This window comes from Ovis canadensis, chromosome 9 (genome assembly GCF_042477335.2).
Source record: "Ovis canadensis isolate MfBH-ARS-UI-01 breed Bighorn chromosome 9, ARS-UI_OviCan_v2, whole genome shotgun sequence".
Taxonomy (NCBI): Eukaryota; Metazoa; Chordata; class Mammalia; order Artiodactyla; family Bovidae; genus Ovis; species Ovis canadensis.
This window is the reverse complement of record NC_091253.1, coordinates 49,289,819-49,313,736: the sequence shown is the minus strand read 5'-3', so window position 1 is coordinate 49,313,736 and position 23,918 is coordinate 49,289,819. Positions and strand designations below refer to the sequence as shown.

The 23,918-nt window shown below is 41.3% G+C and overlaps 1 protein-coding gene and 1 long non-coding RNA gene across 5 annotated transcripts in view; one reads left to right on the top strand and one right to left on the bottom strand.

Moving 5' to 3' along the window:
* The first annotated feature begins 33 nt into the window (after positions 1-33).
* LOC138445779 (uncharacterized) lies at positions 34-19,802 on the top strand. 2 transcript variants are annotated; one of them, XR_011258993.1, is made up of 4 exons: positions 34-132; positions 11,301-11,655; positions 16,676-16,779; positions 18,450-19,802. It is a non-coding gene; the product is annotated as an uncharacterized lncRNA (long non-coding RNA). The 2 variants fall into 2 exon arrangements; XR_011258994.1 differs by lacking the exon at positions 34-132 and adding an exon at positions 10,733-10,899.
* Positions 11,900-23,918, bottom strand: part of RAB2A (RAB2A, member RAS oncogene family) — a 65,460-nt gene continuing 53,441 nt past the window's right edge. For all 3 annotated transcript variants that reach the window (XM_069600080.1, XM_069600081.1, XM_069600082.1), the window contains 2 exons: positions 15,236-15,304; positions 11,900-13,225 (listed from right to left, as the gene is read on the bottom strand). In XM_069600080.1, the coding sequence (XP_069456181.1) occupies positions 13,130-13,225; positions 15,236-15,304 (165 nt within the window). In that variant the 3' untranslated portion in view covers positions 11,900-13,129. The remainder of the gene's footprint in view (positions 13,226-15,235; positions 15,305-23,918) is intronic.

Below are 23,918 nucleotides of genomic sequence, written 5' to 3'. Positions count from 1 at the left end.
GATGGTGTGAGTTTAGAAGTTGCCTCCCTGCCTGCCCCAGGACTCGTCAGAGCCGGGCCAGGCGGGCCAGCTGAGAATCTTCACGTGTGGTGCTGAACAGACTCAAGAAACAGCGTCTGACAATTGGTCCAGGTGTGAGTGAAGATGCAGGAAATGGGTGTCGGAGGCGGGGGTTGGAGTGATGTTATGGGGCCGGGAAGAAAGTGATGTTTAATGTTTTGATGGGGTTTCTGCTCATGCAAAGAAACCAGCTAAATCTGTCTGCCATTTGCATGCTTCCTTCTTCCTTCTTCAAGCATCTGGGTGGGGCTCTAACCTAGGGAGCAGTTAAACTGTGATGATTACTAGGCTCTGCCTGTGATTCACCCATCAGGAGATCTGGTGAGAAGCATGCACCTCACCCTTCCCATTTTAAAAAAAATTAATAGACTTAAAAAATATATGTTTTAATTGGAGGCTAATTATTTTACAATGTTACAGTGGGTTTTGCCATATATTGACATGAATCAGCCATGGATGTACATGTGTTCCCCATCCTGAACCTCCCTCCCACCTCCCTCCCCATCCCATCCCTCAGGGTCATCCCAGTGCACCAGCCCTGAGCACCCTGTCTCATGCATCAAACCTGGACTGGCGATCTGTTTCACATATGATAGTATAGATGTTTCAATGCTATTCTCTCAAATCATCCCATCCTTGCCTTCTCCCACAGAGTCCTAAAGTCTGTTCTTTACATCTGTGTCTCTTTTGCTGTCTCGCATATAGGGTCATTGTTACCATCTTTCTAAATTCCATATGTGTGTGTTAATATACTATACTGGTGTTTTTCTTTCTGGCTTACTTCGCTCTGTATAATAGGCTCCAGTTTCATCCACCTCATTAGAACTGATTCAAATGCACTCTTTTTAATAGCTGATTAATATTCCACTGTGTATATGTACCACAGCTTTCCAATCCATTTGTCTGCCAATGGACATCTAGGTTGCTTCCATGCCCTGGCTATTGTAAACAGTGCTGCAGTGAACATTGGGGTACACGTGTCTCTTTCAGTTCTGGTTTCCTTGGTGTGTATGCCCAGCAGCGGGATTGCTGGGTACTATGGCAGTTCTATTTCCAGTTTTTTAAGGAAATAGACTTTTTTTTAAGTAGAAAGTTTAGGTTTATAGAGAAGTTTCCATGTACTTCCTCAGCCATCCCCATATCCCCTATTAGCATCTTGAGTTAGTGTGATAAGTTGTTACAATGGATAAATGCATACTGATATATTTATCATTAACTAAAGTCAGTATATTGGGGGCTTCCCTGGTGGCTCAGATAGTAAAGAGTCCGCTTGCAATGCGAGAGACCTGGGTTCGATCCCTGGGTTGGGGAGATCCCCTGGAGAAGGGAATGGCAACCCATTTCAGTATTCTTGCCTGGAGAATTCCATAGACAGAGGAGTCTGGCAGGCTAGGTCCATGGGGTCAAAAAGAACTGGACATGACAGAGCAACTACTGCTACTTCAAAGTCAATGGATTACATCAGGGTTCACTCTTTGTATTGTACATTCTATGGGTTCTGATGAATGTGTAATGACATGTATTCAACATAGTAGTGTCATACAGAATAATTTCCCTGCCCTAAAAGTCCCCTGTGCTCCATCCTTCCCTCCCCAAACCTCTGGCAATCAATGATCTGGCTCTGTAGTTTTTGCTTTTTCCATAATGTTTTATCGTTGGGACCATTCAGATATGTGGCTTTTCAGATTGTCTTCTTTCACTTAGCAATACACATTGAAAATTCTTCCAATGTTTTTCCATGCTTAACAGCTCATTTCTTTTTAGCATTGAATACTCTTTCATTGTCTGGATGTCTCACAGTTTGCATTTCCATTAATCTATTAAAGGACATGTTGGTTGCTTCTGTGTGTGTGTGTGTGTGTGTGTGTGTGTAGGTCACTCAGCTGTATCCAACCCTTTGCGACCCCATGGACTGTGGTTCACCAGGCTCCTCTGTCCAGGGGATTTCCCAGGCAAGAATACTGGAGTGGGTTGCTATTTCCTTCTCCAGGGGATCTTCCCAAACCCAGGGATCGAACCCAGGTTTCCTGCTTCGCAGGCAGATTCTTTTTGTCTGAGCCACCAGGGAAGCCTGGTTGCTTCTAAGTTCCTAAAAGTGAATGAAGTGAAGTCTCTCAGTCGTGTCAGACTCTTTGCGACCCCATAGACTGTAGCCTATCAGGCTCCTCTGTCCATGGGATTTTCCAGGCAAGAGTGCTGGAGTGGCTTGCCATTTCCTTCTCCAGGGGATCTTCCCGACCCAGGAATCGAACCCGGATCTCCCTCATCGCAGGCAGACGCTTTACCGTCTGAGCCACCAGGGAAGCCCTCTAAGTTCGTACATTAATGAATAAAGCTGCTATGAATATTTGTGTGTAGCATATCCGTATGAACGTAAGTTTTCAACTTATATGGGTGAACACTAAGGAGAGTTATTGCAGGATCATATGATCAGGTTATGTCTCACCGTTATGCTTTTCTTTCAAGAAATTCTTTCTGTTATATAAAATTTCTAATGCCCCAAAAAAGCAGCATCATATTTTTATCTTAAAATATTATGTTGCATGCAATCTCTTCCTTGATATGAGTGTGTCAGTATTTGATATCAAACATAGAGCTAGAAATAAAATGTCCCCCTTCATCATTTTATGAACAAGTAAACCTTTAATCTGAGATGTTACTAAGTATTTGTATTTAATTTCTGCAGCACCGTGCATCATTCAGGATCTTAGTTCCCTGACTAGGGATCGAACCTGTGCCAGTGGGAGCGTGGAGTCTTAACCACTGGACTGCCAGGGAAGTCCCCAGAGAACCCATCTTTACATTGTCTCTAAGGTGGAAGGATGGGCCAGGGAGCCAATCAGCGCAATTTGTCCTGGTGACAGAACTAAAAGAGCCCACCTGCTGGGCAGGACACCATGTGGAAAACTCAATTAGGCCATAAGCAAGGACTCCCATAGTCATTACTTTTCAATGATTTGGAGGCTAAATATGAAACAATATCTCATTATCTTATCTAGTAGTGTATTCATATGATTCACTCTACTTGGCAAAAATGCAGTATTTGCTGCATGTTCATTTACATTGAATTGAATCAGGTGCACACTGAGTGAGTATCTGCTGTTTATTCCTGGATGACATTTCATAGCAAAAAAAATGAAAGGCTGTATTTTAGGATCATGAACCAAAAGAAGTATAGAAGAGAAAACAAATAGTTGAAAAATAAACATAAATGAGAAATGATTAAAATAAATGGAAATCATAAAATGCCTAAGATTTGATCAAATAAAAAGCAAAATGAGCAGAAATTTCCTCCCTAAAATGCACTGAATTTAAAAATGCAAAAGTCAGATTAATTTTAGATTTTTGAAAACAAACTGAGCTCCTTAAACTTCTGTTTCTGGAATGAATGTCGTTATCATAAAAGTCCTTGCTGCATAGATAGACATATCTTATTCCTGGATGACAGCATTTAATCTCATAAAAATGTGGATTTCTGTACCAAATTAAACGGTACATTTAAAACACTCTAAAAATTTTTAAAAATTCCCCATAGAATTTTGGGAGGTTTTGAGAGATGGTGCCAACACAGAAATGTAGTCATCTATGACATGATAAAAATGTCAGAAACAAGTCGAATACACACATAAAAACTTTTGTCTGAAGTCAAAGCAGTTAAATGGAATGAGAGAAAGAAGAACTACTTAATATATGACATTGAAACTAGAGATTTTCAAGTTGCCAAAAGTGTATTTTTTTAATGAAAATTCCCACTGTCAGTAACTGAATACAGGAAACAGGGAGCTCTCATGGTCTGGTGGGAATACAAATTGGTACATTTCTGGAGGGAAATTATTTATAGAAAAGCTTTAACAAAATCTATATTATTGTTGAGTCAATGGGCATGAATTTGAGCAAACTCCTGGAGACAGTGAAGGACAAGGAAGCCTGGTGTGCTGCAGTCCATGGGGTCACAAAACAGTTGGACACGACTGAGCGACTGAACAAGAATTTCTGCCTAAGGGCAAGTGTGCCTCGTCTGGGGCAGGCCTGGGAGCTGAGGTCCTGGCAGCAGTGCTCCCCTGTGAAGGAGGGGCCCTTGGCTGGGGCGTGTCCTTCTGTTTCTCAGAGAGTCCCCGGTGGGCAACGAGCCTCGGGCACCTGCAGCAGCAATACCTCTGATAACGCTGCCCATCGTAGGCATGGTGTCCTCTCCCCTTTGATTCTGCAGGTCTTCACTGTACCCCCGACATCCTCTTCCTTAAAACTCTCTTGTAACCAAATCTCTTCTTTGTGGGGTATCCAAACTTGGAGAATAGTTTCACAATTTTCTTTTGTTTACATTTTCTGCAGCAAATAGATTGCACTTTAACAAGTTATAAAGGAAGGCAAAGTTTTTTGAAAAAAGGAATTCACTGGGGACTTCCCTGGTGGTCCAGGGTTTAAGGACTTCACCTTCTAATGCAGGGGGTATGGGTTTGATCCTTAGTTGGGAAACTGAGATCCCACATACCTGGAGGTCAAAAAGCCAAAACACAACCTGTAACATATTCAATAAAGACTTGGTCCACATCAAAAAAAAAAAATCTTGAATTTACCTCCTCCCCAGTTAGTTATGTTGCTCAGTTGTGTCTGACTCTTTGCGACCCTGTGGACTGTAGCCCACTAGGCTTCTCTGTCCATGGGATTCTCCAGGCAAGAATACTAGAGTGGGTTGCCATTTCCTTCTCCAGGGGATTTTCCCGACCCAGGGATCGAACCCAGGTCTCCTGCCTTGCAGGCAGACACTTTAACCTCTGAGCCACCAGGGAAGACTTACCTCCTCCCCAAGGTCTCAGCAAATGGCATTAAAGATAAATGGACAAGCACACAGGGCAAAGAGGAAAGGAAAGGAAATTGGCCGTGTACAAGAAATGTCCACAGTACTCTGACTGAGTAGAGGGAAGGTCTGTGAGCAGGGAGCCAGTCACTGAGGAAGGGGAGCTGGAGGCACGAGGCTGGCTCCCATCATCTCCCACTGATGCTGAGCCGGGGTGCCCATCTCCATCCCTCTGAGCACAGGGCCTGGAGATGGACAGGGATGCCATGCACCACAGGGCAGGCGAGGAGCAGGGCTGAGAGCTCCAGGGAGGGGGTTATCAGAAGGGGACGGGTGGGATGGAGGATGGTTGTTTTTACCTATGCCTTCTAATACTGTTCGTCTTCCTTTTTCATTATGTATTTATTTTTGGCGGTGCTGGGTCTTCACTGCTGCACGGGCTTTTCTCTAGCTGCAGCAAGTGGGGGCTGCTCTAGCTGCAGTGCTCAGGCTTCTCATTGCAGTGGCTTCTCTTTTTGCAGAGCACAAGTCCTAGGCACGGGGGCTTTGGCAGCTGTGGCACGTGTGCTCAGTAGCTGTGGCTTGCTGGCTCTAGAGCACAGACTCAGTAGCTGTGGTTCATGGGCTTAGTTGCTCTGCAGCATATGGAATCTTCCTGGACCAGGGATCAAACCCATGCCCCCTGAGTTGGCAGGCAGATTCTTATCCACTGAGCCACCAGGGTAGTCTGACTATTCATCTTTTAAAAAATCTATGCGCAAGCATCATTTTAATACTTAATAAAATGTTGAAGCCATGTTTTTGTTATTTAAATGCAGGAAAATCAGAACTAGGTTGGCGCCAAGTACTATCAGATCATCAGACTGATTCACACACACACTTGTCCATCGTAGATGTCATCACAATAGCCACATGGTGGAAACTGGCCAAATGCCCACCAGTGACTGAATGGACAAGCAAACTGTGGTTGATGCACTCGATGGAGCAGTATTCAATCACAACCAGGAATGAAGTACTGATGCATATTACAACATGTGTGGACCTCAAAAACACACTTAATGAAAAAATCGGACACAGATGGGCACATATCATGATTCCATTTATACGAAATGTCCAGAATAGGTAGATTCACAGCTATAGGACACAGATTAAACGGTCACCAGGGGAGGGTGGAGAGGTAAGGGAGAATAACAGATGAATAGGTATAGGGTATCCTTTGGGGATCGTACTGGCCTGTTCACGCCCCATGTGACCGCCAAAGCCTAGCTTCATCATAAACACAGGCGAGGCTGATTAAAGGGCCAATTGGCTCCCTTTCTTACTGTCTAAAATCCACAATCCAAAACCACATTGGTTATGGACTTAATTGCGTAGCTCCCCTCCCAAATTCGTGTTGAAATCTTAAACCCCAGTGTTTTAAGATTGAGTGTGACCTCATTTGGAGATACAATCTTTACAGAAGCCATCCAGTTACAATGAGGTCATTAGGGCGGGCCTCAATCTATAAGACTGGCGTCCTTGTACAAGGAGGAAGTTTGGATTCGAAGACAAACACAAAGCAATGATGATGCGAAGAGATACAGGGATGACAAGGCCATCTACAATCCAAGGAGAGAGGCCTAGCACAGCCTTCCCTTACAATCCGCAAAGGGGATTAGCTCTGCTGAGACCTTGACCTTGAATTTTTAAGCCTCCAGAACTGTGAGATAATACATTTCTGTCATTTAAGCCCCCCAGTTTACAATACTTTGTTATGGCAGCCCTAGCAAACTAACAAAACATTGTATAATAATCCTTTTTACCTTAAAAGGCACATTAGTTGCATAAACACATCACCTATCATGTAATAGCTGGTTGCATGGAATAAACTCGTGGTCCCCTGAGACAGTAAGTTTCCAGTGGACAGGTTCCATGAACAGGTAGTTTTGTGGCCAAAGCCCCTGACAGAACCGTCTCTGACTGCAGTCCTTAGCAAAGGCTTTCATAATTCTGACTGCAAAGAGGATGCTGAATTTTAGTGCTTTAACATAAATCAGCACCAGCTTGAAAGCCAGATATGACACGTGGTATGTATATTTGTATTGGCCACTCCCAACACACACACAGGTGCATGAAAAGACACAGCCAAGGGCTCACTCTGCGGCCTGTTTCCACGTTCTTATGTGAATTCAGTATAGCGGCTCCTGGGGACTAGAATGTGGCAATTTGAATGCAAAATTGATTGTCAAACATTAAGACTGCAGCGGTCTTCTCCCTAGTGACCACCTCACCCTCCAGCTAGTTGTTTTCACTCTTGTTCTGGATGCTCTGTACCTTGTTGGCAATATTCAAATGATCAAAAATGATCTCAGGATCCCAAACAACCCCTCTTGATTGGCTTGAACCCTCCTTTTAATTTGTTCTCCCTTATTTTCACAACAGGATGTCATTGCTGAACTTGCTTTATCTCCACTTCCACAATCATAAGATCACTCTTATACACATTTGACAACTACTTCAATTTTAAACTGAATTCTGGGCTTAAGTAACATTAAAAACTGTATCTTTAATATCGTATCAAGGAAGTCCTGCGTTGTATCTGATTTTTCATGCAATCTCTATGTACAAATGTTTCATATTTTGAATAGCAGCCGAATGCGTATTCCAAAGCAGGAAAATGTAAAAATAATATTCTGCTTCTCTCAGGATGACTTTTATGTGTGCCACACAGTGAAGCAGGTGGTACATTTCCATGCCTCCAAATTTCAACATGACCTTTCACTGAAGGGACACAGACAAGCCGTCAAAAAATGTCTTGATTCATCAGATATAAGGGATGTATTAATTTCCTAGGGCAGCTGTAGCAGAGTGCCGCTGAGTGACTTGAAATAGCAGGAACTTACTCCTTCACAACTGTGGAGGCTCAACCGCTGAAGTCTGGAATCGACAGGGCTGTAACCTCTCTGAAGCCACAGGGGACTCATCTGGGCTGCCAGTGGTTTGGTAGCCATCTCTCAGGCTCCTGGGTTTGAGGCTGTCTCGTCACACAGCCTTCTCCCTGTGTCTTCACATGGCCACAGTCCTGCTTTCATATGACTTCATGTTAACTCATCAGATCTGCAGCCATCCTATTTCCAGAAAAAGACAAATTCTGAGGGACTAGGGGCTAGAACTTCAGTTTATTATGGGGGCAGGGATAGGGAGCACGATTCAACCCACTGAAAGGGGATAGGGTAAACTTCACATATGTAACTTTTGAGGGCAACTCATGAGGCAGCATTTTTGTTTGATGGATACAAATTCTTATTTACAAGAAAGTGCATACTGCACATTGCTTAGTCGCTAAGTCGTGTCTGACTCTTTACAACCCCATGGACTGCAGCCCACCAGGCTCCTCTGTCCATGGGATTCTCCAGGCAAGACTACTGGAGTGGGGTGCCATTTCCTTTTCCAGGGGGTCTTTCTGACCCAGAGATCGAAACTGTGTCTCCTGCATTGCAGGTGGATTCTTTATCACTGAGGAACCAGGTTAGCCATACTGCACACAGGTACAAAGAATTATACAGCAAGTACCCCTGTAACTCCCTTTCAGGCCAAGAAACAGAACACTGCTACACCAGAGATGCCCCACACACCCCTCCATCAACACCCCATCTAGGACTCATCCAGCACCCCACATTGCATCTAGTTGTCATGTTCGTCTCTTCCAATCTGTGGCTGTTCCTTATCTTTCACAGCCTTGAATTTTTTATTTGGCTATGCCACATGGCATGTGGGATGTTCCCAGATCAGGGATCAAACCTGCACCCCCTGCAGCACAAGTATGGAGTTTTGTAAATCATTGGACCACAGGGAAGTCCACAGCCTTGATAGTTTTGAAGCGTACTGGCCACTTACCTTGTAAGATTTTCCTGTTTGGGTTTGTCTGAGGTTTCCCCATGGCTGAGGTTATACATTTCGGGCAAGAATTCCACAGCATTGTGCCGTGTGGTCATGTCACTTTTTCATCCTATAGAGGTCCAATCATTAGTTTTTATTTCGAGTTCCTGGTACATTATGCTTGACTTTGGTTATTTTCAGAGTATGTAAAATATTACTATAGTTTTGAGTCAAACAAAAATGTATATTGAAAGGTGCTACTTGTCCCAAATACCCCATTCCAGTTCCTCTTTACTTGCTACTCTGACCATTCTCTGTTAGGTAACCAGTCTCTTTAGTTTTTAGTTTATCCTTGTATTTCCTCTGCACAGATGAGCAGGTACATACATATTTTCTTCTACTGCCTTTCTTATTAAAGGATGGCAAACTGCAGACATGCTTACATGTTGCTTTTCTCACTGAACAATATATCCTGGGAATGACGACATGAGCACATAGAGCTCTCCCACACACTTTATACAGCTGTGGACTGTATCCTGTGATGTTCCAGGTCACTGAATTACTATGTGTAGACATTTAGGTCAGTTTCAATGATCTTGTCATCACAGCCAATGCTGCACTGAGCAACCTTGTGCACATGGGCTTTCACACTGCTGGAAGGTATCATCCGGTATCTTCCTAGAAGTGGGAAGGCCAGGTCAACAGCTAAGTGTCTCCTAGTTCCATAGGGATTACGAGTTCCTCTCCAGAAGGGGAACGTTAAGTCTGCACTTTAACCAGGAACACAAGACATTTCACCGACAGAATGTGTTGTCATACTTGTGTATTAAACTTCTTCCAATCTCATAGGAGAGAGATGTTATGTTTTAATTTGCATTTCTCTAATTGTTTGAAGTTTATTTTTTGGCAGCACCGTGCAGCATGTGGGACCTTAGTTCTCTGGCCAAGGGTCAAGCCTGTGTCCCCTACATTGGAAGCATGGTCTTTTTTAAATTTGGCTATGATGCTTTGACACAATGGGTCTTCACTGAGGCATGTGGGATGTAGTTCCCTGACCAGGGATCAAACCCGGGCCCCCTGTGTTGGGAGCAGAGTCTTAACCAGCGACCACCAAGGAAGTTATAAGTTTCGTTTGAATTTTGAAATACATTTTAGGGGCACTTCTGTTTATCTTTCTTTGGTGAACTTTTTCCTAGCAGGTTTTTGCCTCTTGTCTTTCCGTTTTTAAGAGCTGACCTGATGATTTTCCAAAGCTAATGGATGAACACCAAGTATATACACTGGCACCTTATTTCCTATCCTGACTCCAAGCAAGTGAGCCCTGTTGTCTAGTATATACCAACACGACACGAGAAACTCTACTTCTGGGGTTAGGCTCTATTCTCATTTGAATACCAAAGCACGTGTGAACTCTAAAAAACACAGGGAGGTATATAGTCAATTACATATCATGGAAGAGGGTCATCTTTTTCCATTATTATGGTTTCCTTTTTGTATTATTTTTTAACTCACAGTCAAACCTTGGGCTGCCAACTTTAGTACTGTGCTTCACTAGCTACGAGAAAATAAATGTTTAATGTTTTCCAAAGCCAAACAGAATTTTTGGAGTGATTAGACATTTTAGTATCATATAAATTCCTACTTTCCTATTAGAAGAAAATTATGGACTATTTTCCTGTGACAAGGCTACTTTTAAAAAGCATATGTACACACGTATGTGTAACCAAATCATTTTGCTGCACACCTGAAACTAAAACAGTACCTAAATCAACTATACATCAATAAAAAATTAGTAAGTGTATGAAGATACAGTTTTGCTTTCACGTATTGTTTGAATTGTGTATCTAATTATATGCTACTCTTTCAAAAATTTGGTCTTAATTCAGTTTTGTTAAATCCAGAAGGCAAATTATAATGCTGTCTTTATGAAGATTACCACTTTGTAATGTTACATGTTGAGATATTAAAAGTTGTATTTTTTAGTGACTGATTTTCTAGCTCTTAAAATATGTCCATGGATGCTACAAAAATTGATCAAAGATCATCTGAAGACTCAAAGTTTTAAAAGGTTCGGTTCCAGGCATCACCATTACATTATCTGTGAAACAGGAGAGCAGAAGCTAGACAGTAATGCTGCTTTGTTGACTGAAGTAAAGGATTCACCACACGTTTCTTACTGGCAGGTGAGGTGTGCATAAGCGGTGTTAACTACAGAGAGGCCCCTACATGCCCCTGCTGCCCAAGTCCCGAGGCAGGGAAGGCTGTTATAGGGGTTGCATTTGAGGGCTCCAGCTCTTCTTAGGGCTTTCCTGGGGCTCAGATGGTAAAGAACTCAAGTGTGATGCAGCAGACTTGGGTTTGATCCCTGGGTCGGGAAGATCCCCTGGAGAAGGGAATGGCAATCCACTCCAGTACTCTTGCCTGGAGAATCCCATGAACAGAGGAGCCTGGGGGGCTGGTCCACAGGGTCGCAAATGTCGGCTGTGACTAAGCACATATGCATGATCCTCTTAGATTATTAAAATACATGTGCTTTGTTGTTGTTTTTTAACCATTACTTTCTGTTTTTATACTTGATTTATAGAAGAATTAGAGGAGACAGCGTGGGAAAGGAATATGTTAAGCTTCTGGAAAAATTAATGGCAGTTGAAGAATCATCCTCTTCCTGGTTGAGTGGAACAAGTCCCCGTTGTTTCAACTTGTCCTGCCCACCACCGATGAGTGAATGGGAAGACTGGGAATTTGGTAACACCACTTTCAGGGAAAAACAAGTATCATAAAAATACTCAGGAACCTCGATTTCCCCTCACCTTTCCCTCTGCCCTCGAGGAGCTCGTTAAAACTAAGATGGCATTAGGTGACTTCTCCCAAGAGCACTGTCAAAGCTTTGACAGAGCATTGCTGAATCTTCCGGAAAGACGGGCAGAAAGCTAAAGTCAGTGAGTAGATTGAAAATAGCTGCTTTCATTCTTAAAAATACTTGCTTATATATGTCATCAATAACAAAGAATTTTAATACTGTTGAAAAGATTTTTATCACATTCTAGCAAAATTTTTAAAAAGGGTAGTGTTAAAACATTCTGACCCTTTAAAAAAATATGCTTAAATACACATCAAAGCTGTGGATGGACTAAAAAATTAACTTCTAAAAAAGGATGTGGTCATAATAAAAAAAAAAGAACATTTTTATACATAGGATTTTATTTTGCACTGCTATAACAATTTCATTATAGACCAAGGGAGATAAAAGAAAAAGGGTAAAACCACCACACTGAGTAAATTACTAAAGCTTTTCTACATTTAACAGGATTTTCCATCCGGTAGATTTATTGTCATATCCCCTTCAAAACAGACAAGATGCTTACCATATTTTAAAGATTATAGGTTGCCACTGAAAGAAAAATTTTACACATTTCACTGTACATCAAGGTTGAAAAACTGTCCTGCATGAAAAATATACTTAGAAATCATGTGAATAAAAGGGAAAGAAAACATTATTGTTGAAAGAAAGGGTAAAGCCCTCGCAGCGTGCCACCTGCACACGGACACTTGTTCCTCCTGCAGCCGCTCAGGGAGGAGCCCTTGCTTCTGCGCAGCTCTCTCGTCATGCTGTGTTCCTACCCAATGGGGTGCATTAAGGCAAACAAATCCTTCTCTGAAGAGGTCTTACAGAAACTGTGGACAAATAGCAAACTTTTGGCATTAAAACAGGTTAACACATACACAGCCTTTAGTAATAATGTACATTTAAGCATATTTCTCTTGGACTAGTGACAAGGAAAAATGAACATGCTTGTTAACAATGTCAAAAAGTTTTAAAATTCGGTGTCCAAGCAATTCCTAACGATGCTTCTGTAGCTTTAAGCTCTAAACAGTATAGAATTTATGCAAATGCATTAAAGAATTCAAGCTTGGCAAATTACACCCAAGCAGGTTATTAAACTATATATACAGAAAGTAAATGATAAATACAGAATTAAAAGAGTCCTTCTGTTTTCCTTAGAGCCTTGAAAATTGACAAACTTTTGAGGACAGTTCTATAATATTAAACATTAGGTAACCACGCGTGTGGGGAAACCTAACTCCACAAACTGATTTAAAATACTCAGGATGACTCTGTAGTGTTTCATACAATTCAGTTTGTAGGTAGGGGCACGAGACAACATTTAACAAAAATAATCACATCAATTGACCTAGAAATCAAATGCAAATAGATATGAATACAATCTCCAAAATCTGTCTTTTTTAAGTGAACATTAACCATTTATTCAAAGTTATACAAGAATTTGAAGGATTAAAGTCTTCTGTGACATAAAGCCATTTCAAACAGTTTCATGTCTCAGCTGAGCAGGAGGAGAGGGTGAAAGGATAGGTGAGCAGCCCCTTTTGGGCAGCAAGACCGTACAAACAGACTCAACAGCAGCCTCCGCCGGCCTGCTGTCCTCCCTGACTGCCTGCGTGTGTGGCATTGGTAGCAGCATGCTGAGGGCCAATTTTAATGCCATTTGCCTGCAATAAAAGAGAAAAGGATAATATAAAGGTCAAGTTTAAGAAATCCTTTGGTTTCTTAATTGTACAATATTACCAACAACTAAAATATATTTTTAAAACACATCTATTAAGCAAATTTTTGGCAACAATTAAGACAGTATCTCTTAGGGAATGTTTCTTTCTTTTAAAGTAATACTGTGGAAATATTCCTGAAGACTATTCCTTATCACGGTCAGGTACTAGGTTAACAGAAACCGGAGTGCTGCTTTTAAGGGAATTCGCACAATGGAGAGACTGTTTAAAACAAAAGCATTAAAGGAGGAAAATGTGCAAATCTTAGGCCACTCCCACACAGCGGACAACCTTTCCTCTAGACAGCGTTTCTGCTCCATGTTGAATCAGCTGTACAGGCTAAGGGCATATGAGTGTTCTGTGTCATCAATAATTTCTATGATCCCCAAAGACATGGCAGCTTGCCAGGAACCCACACACAGAGTGGTTCTTTCATTCATCAAACTCACACTTATGTCTTAACCCTCACTCCCTCAAGTGGATTTTACCTAAAAATACAACGCACGGAGAAAAGTAATACAGTAGCTTCAGAAATTAAGCTCTTAAGGAAACTTGACGTCACAGTAAATCTCAGATTTATAGTGCTTGGCAGTTGTTCTGCAACAGTAGTAGCCTTGGGGTTTCTGGCACTGGCTCAGTATTGACAGCAGCTGATGTGGTTTCTTTTCGCTCTTTTGACTCCTCTTTAATAAAAAGCATGCCCTATGGCTCATTGGTTTTGCCCCCTCTGGGCTGGTAGCAACTTCTTGAGGAATCAAGGAGTCAGACTTGGCAGCAGGCCAAATAAATCGCACGGCCCGCTGGCTCCTGGCAGCACGCTACAGTCAAAGCCGCACCAGGCACAGTGGAGCAGTCAGCTGCTATAGGAGACCAGACAGACACAGTGAATGTGCCCTTTTGCACAGAGGCCCAATTACTGTTCAGTTTATACGGCATTAGTCTCTGAATGGTGTCACCGCGAAATTAACTCAAGATCTACTGCCATAGAAACTTTATCACTACAGATTAAACTTTATCACTACACATTAAAAGAAATCGAAAAATCAAGTACTTTTTGGAAACCTTGGGTGAACTGTTGCTTGTGTTAGCAAAGAACACTGAGGAAAATAAAAAGAGCCTCTTGCGTCCTGGCCAAGAGAGACACACATATAATGTCCTCCCAACACAGGGCCTTCCTCACTGCACCTGGGGGAGGTAGAAAGGGTTTTCTCTCGGAAACAAGAAAACCTAACATGGACTGGCAAAAACATTTATGTAAAAGTAAATAATATACCCTGTTCACATAAAAATTCTAAAATAAGGATAAATGCATAGTGGGGATTTAGGTCAAAATAATGGCTTTTGGTAAACACTCTGAATTATTTGCTTCAAACTTTTAATATTTTATCCTAATCATCTTGATCAAATCTGGCTCAGAATAATTTTACAAAAAGAGAGAAAAGAAAAGCTACCCACAAAAACGAAACAACCAGCGCCAACTGCCAATTACATGTATTAACTTGGTCTCCTGAAAACACGCTATGCTGAACTGGGAGTAATTTCCAAATTGGGCATTTCCCTCTTCCGCACCAGACAACAGGGGGAGCATCCTGCACTAGGAACACTGCACATGCACACTTACACACTAGGAAATTATTCCCCAAGGCAGGCGACATCATATGGATGTGTGGATCAAAGTGGATTTTCTTCTCTTTGGAGGATTTCTATTATTTTGCACTGCTTGCAATAAATGGATAGGGTCACTTACTTTAATCTGTTTTCATAGATAAACTGATGCTTTACAAAACATAAAGATTCAGCTATTAAACAACACATAACAAACTTTCAATTACATGATTATAAACTAATGTTTAACTGACAGCATAGATCCATTTTAGGAATTTTTAAAAATATAAATTCTTGACTCCAAGTAATTAAAATTCAATTATAGATTATTAGCCAATTATATGTTTATACCTCATTATTAATGTCAAAGACTCCTTCTTGGATTTTTTCATAAATTTCTTTTGCTGTATTAATAAATGCCTGAAATATAAGATAGAGAAGTTAATTTATTTAAAACCACATAGTAAAAGAACATTATATAAAAAGGTCTATAAAATATCATAATGTTCAACATAAGAAAATCAACCAATGTAACACATCATATTAATAAAGGATAAAAATCATATGGTTGTTTTAATAGATGCAAAAAAAGCATTTGACAAAATCCAACACCTTTTCACAATAAAAGCATTCAACAAACTAGATATTGAAGGGGACTTCCTCAACCCGATAAGCCATATCTAAGAAAACCCAGAGCCAGTATCAGACCCAATGGTGAAGTGTGAAAGCCTTGCCTAAGATTCAGAACAAGATGAAGATGTGTGGGAACTAACACAATCAGTCATAAAGTAGAAACAACACACCTGTTCACCAGCTGGTGAATGAAAACCAAAATGTGGTGCAACTCATACAATGGAATAATATTCAGCCCTAAAAATATAAAGCACTGATTCATGAGACAAGGTGGATGAACTTTGTGAAGTAAAGTAAGCCCAATATGAGAGGTCACATAATACGATTCCATTTACGTGAAACGTGCAGAAGAGGTCAATCCACAAAAGGAAAATAATTATTGGCTGCCAGGGATTATGGGGAGGGAGGAATGGAGTGATGAAAATATTCTGGAAGACAGTGGAGATGGTTGCATGACTCTGAACATACTAAAATCCATTGAATCATACCCTTTAAAAAAGGGTGAATTTTATGATATGTGAATTATATTTCAAAAGAAAAAAAAATCATAGCTGGGGAAAGGGGAGACCAAAACGTAAGAACAGCACACATGTGAAAAACACATCAACCAGATAAGCTGCACAGACACCCATGATGTAACCAGCTTATTCTTGGAGGTCACTGTTCCACATAGGATCCTGTTTGCCTGACAATGTGTTACTTAACATACAGTTCAGGGGGGAAAGGATCAAAGGGTGCTTATTATAAAGAGATAAAGGCAGTTCAACTTCTATGTCATGTTGAATCAAGTTTCATCCCTTTCCCACACAGCATACTACTAAATTAATTCAGAAACAGCTTACATTTATGTTAAGATAATAAGATATTTTACACATTATTCCCAGTGCTACAGAAGATGTATACAAACTCAGCTTTTAAACCACCAGATTTGAGAGGTAATAGTGTTATTCAATTAGCATTCTATGAAAATTCATAAAAGAAGGTTGTTCTCCACTACTACTGATACAGACAATTCAAAATTTAAAAAGTAAACAGGTCCATGGAGCAGAACACATCATACCTTCCGTCTTTTCTACACTGGCAACAACTGACTGCTGAACTTGCCACCAGAGCTTTTGTTTCCTAATTAACAGGACTGATATGTTTTCACCTTTAAAGGCCTTACAGCTCCCCAGAGTAATCAATCTCCTGCAGCTCAATTACTGCACCAAGAACACACCAGTCGGTGTCGGGACGTGCGCGACAGTGGCGGAGGCACAGAGGTATGAATATGCATCAGCTCTAAGTGGCTGATCGAATCATCAGAGAGGGTCATGAGAACTTGCAGCAAAATAATGAGAAGAATTAATCACTGCAGATTCACAAGGCACTCAGGAAGCCAATGTGCTTTTCATGTGTGCACACTGGAGTTAAAGTGAAGGAGCAATTGGCTTTCAGCCAACTATGAATTGATTCACATTCCTCAAAATGGAGGTTATCCTTGTAAGTAAGGGAAAACCTAACTCTATTTCCAATAACATGTCAATTACAGTGATGGCCGGGCTAACTAAACATTAAAAGTCAACAGATTCATAAATTCACAGGGTTATAATCCTTTTCAGGGGCACCCACACTGTGTACGTTTCATTAGAACATCAGACAGAACTACAAGGTCGCATAAATGAGCTATAACTTCATATAAACAAGGATTTTTATTATGAAGATCACTACATGTGCCGATGGATGTAAATAAATTGACTTTTTTGCCAATCTGTTGATGAATTTACTTAAAAAATTGGCTTAAGAAAGCTACATTTTTATTTATGCTAAATTTTCTAAATCACTATTAATTTTATCATTTAAACAGTACATTAAGCAAGCACCTTCAAGAATAGTTGTACCCAATGGACGTAGGATGTATTTTATATCTGAAAGATATGCAATTAACTCAATTATAATTAAATATAACAGTCATCTTTTATAATTCCTATCATCTCAATGAAATGCTATTTGGACAATACTACATTTACTTGTCATCCAACTCTGATTACATATTAAAGACACTGAAATAAAAATATTTCCCACTTCTTCCAGCACATTATAGAGAGGATACTATATAAATGGATCGGTTCATTTACACCATACCAATGATTAATAGTTAATATATATTACTAAGTGATTAATTTTAATGATACCTCAAGAGTTTAGAATCAATGTAACAGATGTAGGCAGTAGTATACCTCTTTTATGCACTGAAATTGAGTTCCCAAATATAATGACACATTAACAAAATACTGTTAAGGTTTAGTAGCGATAAAACTTTTAAGAGAAGAGCCTTGCCTGTCACAGATAGTAACTGTCCACTAAAGCTGCAAAGCATTTCAAAACTCAGAAAGACAACAGATACATTATCTGTTATAATAATTGACTAGAATTTTCTTTCATTGCTCATTTCACTCTAGTCACTAAAAATCAATCTCCATAAATATTTTCCTTTTTTTGTTGGAGGATAATTGCTTTACACTGCTCCTGCTGTACAGCAGTGTGAATCAGCTGTATGTATACACATATCTTCTCCCTCTTGAACCTCTCTCCATCCCCTATCCCACCCCTTCATATATATTTTTTTAAGGAACAGATGTAATAGTGTGAAATACCTCTAGAACATAGAAAAAATCGAAGTAATTAAAATTAAATCATTACAAAGCCTTTATACCAGGCTCATGTTTTGCTTTTTTATTTTTATTTTTTTGGTTGCACTGCATTGCATGCATGATCTTAGTTTCCTGACCAGGGATTGAACCCGGGGCCCCGGCAGTGAACGGGCCAAGTCCTAACCACAGGTCCACCAGGGAATTCCCTAAAGCTTATGCTTTAATAGGACAGTCTTAAATTGAAATTCCTTCCAATTTTAGACATCATTTTAACTAGTTTTACTTTTTCTACTCCCCAGGCTACCAAAGCAAATTATGAAAAGGAGGGGAAAGAAGACCGGGAAAGCGAACGAGTGAGAAGCGTGTATCTTGAGTGGCCGGTGGGGATGTGCACGCACAGCATCGGGGACCGAGCCAGGCTCTGGATTGGCTGCGGAGCCGTGGGCCTGTGCAGACCGGGCTCACCACTCCTGAGAGGAGAGGGCACCTGTTGACCAAGATAGCCCAAGTCATCAAGGAGAAAGAGGCTCAGGATTTGCTGTTTAACGTAAAACAAAACACATTTTTGAAATGCCTTCATCATTCTTACAGATTTCAACGTTACCTGGGAAAGACTGTGTAACAATTAACTTATCTGGAATAGTTATTTCCTTACTCTCAGAAAAATGAAGCAAGATGATGGCAGAACTCCAGAAAATTTTCAGCACTAGTTAATTAACATAATACTTTGAAAACATGACATCCTAAAGATCACTGCAGCTTTCTGCAACACATTAAGTCAGAACCACAAATGTTACATTCATCTCTATTCCATGTTTCAAATAGTCAAATCTGAATAAATAGGTTACAGGACAGGAAAAAAAACCCTGCTGAGAAACTGATGTGAAAGGATTTCATTAGGCCTGTGAGACAACCCAGGCACATCCATGGTTAAGAAGTATAAACAGATTTCCTCGCAGCCAACCTACCCTGGAGAGGTCTGGCCTCCCATGCAGGGCCTACGCTGGCACCTGAAGCCCAACTCTCTCCGTTTCCCATTAGCTCGCCACTCTGCTCTCCTTAATTAATTGCCATGTCCAGTTCCTTACCTTTATTAGCCATTAACTGCCTTCCACTTCAGACACTAATCTTTCAACCCCTGGCAGTAGTTACCTGAGTGATGCTTGATAGATAATACCTTGCCTTACTGAGGTTAAGTTTTCAGGGACTTCTATAGCACAAATTAAAATACACATAACCACAAGAAATAAAGCGTATATCCCACCTACCACCTGGACTTTATCTAAGGGTACCTACTCCATTGTTGACTGAGCTGGTACTTCTCGGGGTATGGATGAAAGGTTCAGGGATAAGGACGATGTAGATAGATCCTACTGCTGCTGAACTGAACCAGTTTAGTCAAAAGGATCTCAGCATGAGTGCTTATATTTCAGCTGTAGATGCAGGAAACGTAAACCCTCTGCCCTGACTGACAGAGGGAGGGTGTGTGCAGGGCAGGATGGGGGTAGGGCCGGCTGTGGACAGTGCGCCCAGAGTGCCTTCTCAGCCAACAACAGGGAGCACAAAGGGGAACATGGAATCATGGTTTGTTTTTATTAGGGGTTTTACAGTTTTTAAGGCAAAATATTGAAAATAAATTGTCTACAACAGAGTAACATTTAAATTACTTCCTTGTGTAACATGCTGCCACCTGGTGGCTAGATAAAAGTTACAGTATCTGTTAGGTGAGAATTCAAAATAAATAGAAGTACCTCAGTTTTACTTAGACATCTAGAATAGATGTAAAGAGCAAAGTGTCCTGTAAAATAAGCGACTCTTTGGTTCTCCCTGAGAACTGGGAAAAGGAACTAGAGTGTTGCTGAATTCTCACCTCCATTGCTTAATCAATGCCATGGACAATACTGGTGTTGACTTGCCAAAGCTTCTATTAACCCATATTTACCAAGTATTTACTGTATGGGCCGGTTACTATGCTAAGTGATTTACACAGGTTCTCATTATTTCTGAAAAGAAGTTCAAAGTATGTATAAAAATGAGGAAGTTAATTTTGTGGGTTGAATCTGTACCTGTAAGCTTGTCAGCAGAACAGAAGGTGGGGCTCTGAACCAGGCTTGGGGTTTGGGGGTCAAAGGCCAGTGTCGCCTCTTACCACATGCAACCTCTCTGTAAAATGGGGGCCACAATGATGCCTACACCACAGACTTGTTGGAGGAAGAAGGTTAAGCACTGAGACCAGTGCTTGGCTTGTAGGTAGACCTTGGCGCAGCTCCCACCACCACAAGGATATGAGGGCAAAGGATAGCTATGGGAACCACAAGAGCAGCAGGTACATAAGAGCAGAACCCCCAGTGAATTAAAACATCCTGATTAAATAAAACTAAGTATCAAAAGGTAAACTAGCAACACATAATGTGTACACAGTGAGCCCTCCAGAAGAAAGTGCACTGAGATAAGACTTTGATATTATGCAGAGATAGGACAGTCTTGTGAAAAGGATATCAGACCAGAATTTAAGATGGGGCAGTTTATACATGAAGCTTCTTCAAATTCTGTGACTGATTCTATCTGCTTTAGCTTCAAGGGGAGAGGCCTCCCACACACAGAAACTCCTAACGTGTTTCACGGACACCCTCCGCAGGGGCCACCCCTGGGGGGATGAGTGAGGAAGGAAGCGGCCACTGGCAGGAGAACCAGGGCACAGCCCCTACTCCACAGTAGAGCCATTCTGCTTTTTCTTCTTTCATCTAGCTTCCTGTGTTCTATTAGAAGAGAGAACAGCTGCTGAATCTACTGACCTGTAATAATTCTCACTGTACAAACACCACCGACTGAGCTGCAAAAGGAGAAATGACTTGCCCAAGAATAGGCAGGCAACACTGGAGCAGAAGCAGGATGAAGATCCTGCCCACATTTATCCTCTTTTTATTAGGATTTTTTTATCTTCAATACAACTCAAAGGAATTTTTATTTATTTTGTTTATGTGGCCATTACAACTGAACATAAAAAGCACACACTTCTCATATCCTTTAAAAAAAAACTTCTAGCTAGCTAGAAGCTGTTTTAGATGGCTAAGTTTGCTTCCGTGTTACTTATAACACAGAGATATACCCTGTGGTTAATTTAGTTCTTCCATTCAACAAGCGCGAACACCTGATTGATACCCGGCACTGAGCATGCCGTCGCATCCTCAGATACATGCATGTTTTGATCTCAAGGATGTGGCAACACGGGACAGATGTGAACCCAAGACTGGAACACAGCCCAGAAACTTCCAAAGCAGTTGTTTAGAAGGGTAATGTGGCATGACTGCTTCTACTGGTAAAAAAAAAAAAAAAAAAAAACCTGTCCAGAGAAAGCCCTGTGAACGAAGGCCTGAAGGATAAGTAAGCTCCCACTCATGTATTAGAAAAATCAGGGGAGGAAAGAGCACCCTGGACAGAGGGGCAGGTTTTAAGCTTAGTTAACGTGGAAGCTGGGTAGTGAGCCATGGGAGATGAGGATAAAGAGGTGCCCAGGGAACTCTGAAAAGGGATGAAGTCTGGGGACAAAATCAGAGGGTAGCTTAGAGGAGGAGTTAAGAGGAGGCAAGGCTGGTGACAGGAAGGCCAGTAAGGAGTTTAGGACAGTAATCAAGGTAAGAGGTGAAGGCCTGACAAATTGTAACAGCGGCCCCAGAATAGAAAGCAAAGAACAAACTTAGTATCTCCTCTGGAGAAATTAACAGGACTTGATAAAGAACGGGGATAAGATGATAAGGTTTAAGGATGACTCCATTTTTGGCTTAAGTGACTGAGATGGAAGGGTATGTCGTGATTCAGGTTTTAAGGAAGGAATGTAAAGTTTATTTCAGACACATGGAACTCTGCCGCTGATGGGGAAGCCTTGAGAGCTGGTGATCTAGAGAGTCATGTGAGTGTTTAAGTGTGTGACATGCACACAGCAGCATGACTGTCTTCAGAAATGTCTAGCTTCCCTGGTTTAGAAGCAGAGAAAATGGATTTAACTTTGAAAAGTTAGTCTGGTTCTGATCATTCCTGAAGTTCCCTAGGATGATGGCCAAACAGGGGGTGAGGAGTGGAGTAGTGGTGGGGGTGGGGGAAAGAGGAGAAACCTTCTAATTTTTGGAAGGGAGCACTAAACATTTATTACATTAAATCCCCCTAGAGGGATGCTGGAAACTTGCTAAGGTCAGGTCAGATTTACAGTGAAAAGCCCTGTGGAGAGCACATCATTCGAAATGCCAGGCTGGATGAAGCACAAGCTGGAATCAAGACTGCTGGGAGAATTATCAATAACCTCAGATATGCAGATGACACCATCCTTATGGCAGAAGTGGAGAAGAACTAAAGAGCCTCTTGATGAAAATGAAAGAGGAGAGTGGAAAAGTTGGCTTAAAGCTCAACGTTCAGAAAACTAAGATCATGGCATCTGGTCCCATCACATCATGGCAAATAGATGCAGAAACAATGGGAACAGTGACAGACTTTATTTTGGGGGCTCCAAAATCACTGCAGATGGTGATTGCAGCCATGAAATTAAAAGACATTTGCTCCTTGGAAGAAAAGCTATGACCAACCTAGACAGCATATGAAAAAGCAAAGACACTATTTTGCCAACAAAGGTCCATCTAGTCAAAGCTATGGTTTTTCCAGTAGTCATGTATGGATGTGAGAGTTGGACCATAAAGAAAGCTGAGCACCAAAGAATTGATGCTTTTGAACTGTGGTGTTGGAGAAGACTCTTGAGAGTCCCTTGGACAGCAAGGAGATCAAACCAGTCAATCCTAAAGGAAATCAGTCCTGAATATTCACTGGAAGGACTGACGCTGAAGCTGAAACTCCAATACTTTGGCCACCTGATATGAATAACTGACTCACTGGAAAAGACCCGGATATTGGGAAAGACTGAAGGCAGGAGGAGAAGGGGACAAGAGAGGATGAGATGGTCAGATGGCATCACTGACTCAATGGACATGAGTTTGAGTAAGCTCTGGGAGTTGGTGATGGACAGGGAAGCCTGGTGTGCTGCAGTCCATGGGGCTGAAAATAGTCGAACATGACTGAGCGACTGAAGTGAACTGAACGGCCCTGTGGAATTCACGACACTGAGTACAGGGCTAAGGGGTCAGCAAACCCCTCAGTTTACACCCACATTCCAGCTCTACAAAACACCTGTTCTACCACTTATAACACAGCCCAAAGCAAGGAAGGTGTCATCTCATTTGGAATTCAGTCTGCAGATCTCCAAGGACCAGGAGCGGACACCAGTATTAACAAGAGGCCTTGAAACTGGTCTTCTTGGTTACTGAGGTCTTACTGTCACGCGCTTCCCCCCAAGACACAGAAATCCACTGATCCTTCAGGTTAGATGGCCTGGCAGATTACTACAACCTGTCTCTGGGTTAGCATGCTATATTTTCAGTTATCATCTTGGCTCTTATCTTTAGTACTTTAGCAGCTAAATCAGGAATTTTCAGCCCTGATTTTTCAATAGTTTAAGATATTTTTAATTACTAAACTTTTGCCGCAATTTTTTTCACATTTATGTATTTTTCCTGGTTTCCCACAAATTTCCAATCTTAACTTTAAGCAAAACTGATGAATATAGGGGAAAATCACCCATCAAATGGCTAAGAGACTGGGAAGAATATCTGACACAGTGACAACAGTTTGACAAATAATATTTCACTGACATCACAGTCACCTTTGGGCCCTAGAGGGAAGGCAATAATGTCAAGTTTTGGTAATTACAACTCTGAGAAAAAGAA